The sequence below is a fragment of the Olea europaea genome, chromosome 14 (genome assembly GCF_002742605.1).
Source record: "Olea europaea var. sylvestris chromosome 14, O_europaea_v1, whole genome shotgun sequence".
Lineage (NCBI taxonomy): Eukaryota > Viridiplantae > Streptophyta > Magnoliopsida > Lamiales > Oleaceae > Olea > Olea europaea.
This window is the reverse complement of record NC_036250.1, coordinates 10,299,153-10,300,835: the sequence shown is the minus strand read 5'-3', so window position 1 is coordinate 10,300,835 and position 1,683 is coordinate 10,299,153. Positions and strand designations below refer to the sequence as shown.

Genomic DNA, 1,683 nt, shown 5'->3' with positions numbered 1-1,683 from the left:
CAGCTACAATCTCTTTGAAGGGGATATTCCAATTAGTCTATCAAGGTTGACTTCATTGGAGGTTTTAGACCTCTCGAATAATAGATTTTCAGGCGAGATTCCGAAGTTCCTAACGCAAATGCAAACGTTAACTCGACTGGTTCTAACAAATAATCAGTTGACCGGAATGGTTCCACAGTTCGGAAATTTTGTTGATGTCAACTGGGGAGGAAATAAGGATCTGATTAATTCTACACAAAATCTGCCACCTGCATCTCAAAGGAAGAGAAAACCAGTTGCCTCTGGTGCTATTGTTGCATCTGCGGCTGCTGTCATAGCTGTTGGTTTAATAACCTTAATATCTTTATTAATTTCGAGAAGATATTACAGGATTAACGATGAACACTTGGACCCAGGAGAAGAAACTGCACAACCCCAAGTCGTCGGAGAAAAATTGTTGACTACCAACAGCATCCACAGATCGAATATTGATTTTTCAAAAGCCATGGAAGCAGTGGCAAACCCCTCCAATATCTTCTTGAAGTCGAGGTTCTCAACTTACTATAAAGCCGTCATGCCATCTGGTGTAAGCTACTTTGTGAAGAAACTTAACTGGAGCGACAAGATATTCCAATTGGGAAGCCATGAAAAGTTTGGTGAAGAGCTGGAAATTCTTGGAAAGTTGTGTAATTCAAATGTCATGATCCCCCTGGCATATGCGTTGACAGTCGATAATGCTTACCTCTTCTATGAATTTTCCCCCAAGGGTACACTTTCTGATGTTCTTCATGTTGGTTCGGGCAATAGTTCTTTGGAATGGGCAAGCCGTTACAGCATTGCTATTGGAGTAGCTCAGGGCTTAGCTTTTCTCCACGGATCCAACTCCAGCCCAGTTCTCCTCTTCGACCTTTCCAGCAAAACCATTATGCTTAAGTCCCTAAATGAGCCTCAAGTTGGAGACATTGAGCTTTGCAAGGTGATTGATCCCTCAAAGAGCACAGGCAGTCTTTCAACTATTGCTGGTTCTGTTGGTTACATCCCTCCAGGTAACGCATTTTACATAATAACGATCATTTGCTGCATTGTCCTTTATGATACCATTAACGATATGGAAAGATTTATGTGATCTATGTGATTTTCTTATTGGTTTTTCTTCAATTATTTGCTTAGTGCCAATTGGCAAGCTTCAGCTTTCACTTTTTTCAGAAGAGTTTTATGAGGAAGCTACCTTTGGCCAACTTCCTTTGAAAGTTCTTTTTAGTCTTAGAAGCAGCTTTTGGTTTTTCAAAAGCCCTGCCAAAAAGTCCCTTATCTAAGATTTTTCTCCCCGAGCTTGCAAATGTTGTGCAAACGGATTAAACTTCTTCTCCATTATGTTTCAGAGTATGCATACACAATGAGACTCACAAAAGCTGGGAACGTCTACAGCTTCGGTGTTATTCTCCTGGAGCTGCTGACAGGAAAGCCACCGGTAAATGGAGGAACTGAGCTAGCCAAGGCGGTGTTAAGCAACTCAGCACAGCAAAATAAATGGGATGAAATTCTTGATTTCAGTGTGAGTAAAACATCAGCAGCTATTACAAGACAGATGTTAGCAGTCCTTAAGGTTGCTTTAGCTTGTGTTAGTATTTCACCGGATGACAGACCGAACATGAAAAGCGTTCTTCGAATGCTACTAAATGCGAGGTAATAAAGTTTAAGAGA

At 41.0% G+C, this 1,683-nt stretch overlaps 1 protein-coding gene across 1 annotated transcript in view; it reads left to right on the top strand.

Annotated features, from left to right (window-relative positions):
• LOC111409112 (leucine-rich repeat receptor-like tyrosine-protein kinase PXC3) overlaps positions 1-1,681 on the top strand; it is a 27,957-nt gene extending 26,276 nt beyond the window's left edge. The window contains exons 3-4 of the mRNA XM_023039052.1: positions 21-1,025; positions 1,362-1,681. Coding sequence (XP_022894820.1) covers positions 21-1,025; positions 1,362-1,669 — 1,313 coding nt within the window. The 3' untranslated portion in view covers positions 1,670-1,681. The remainder of the gene's footprint in view (positions 1-20; positions 1,026-1,361) is intronic.
• Positions 1,682-1,683: the final 2 nt, after the last annotated feature.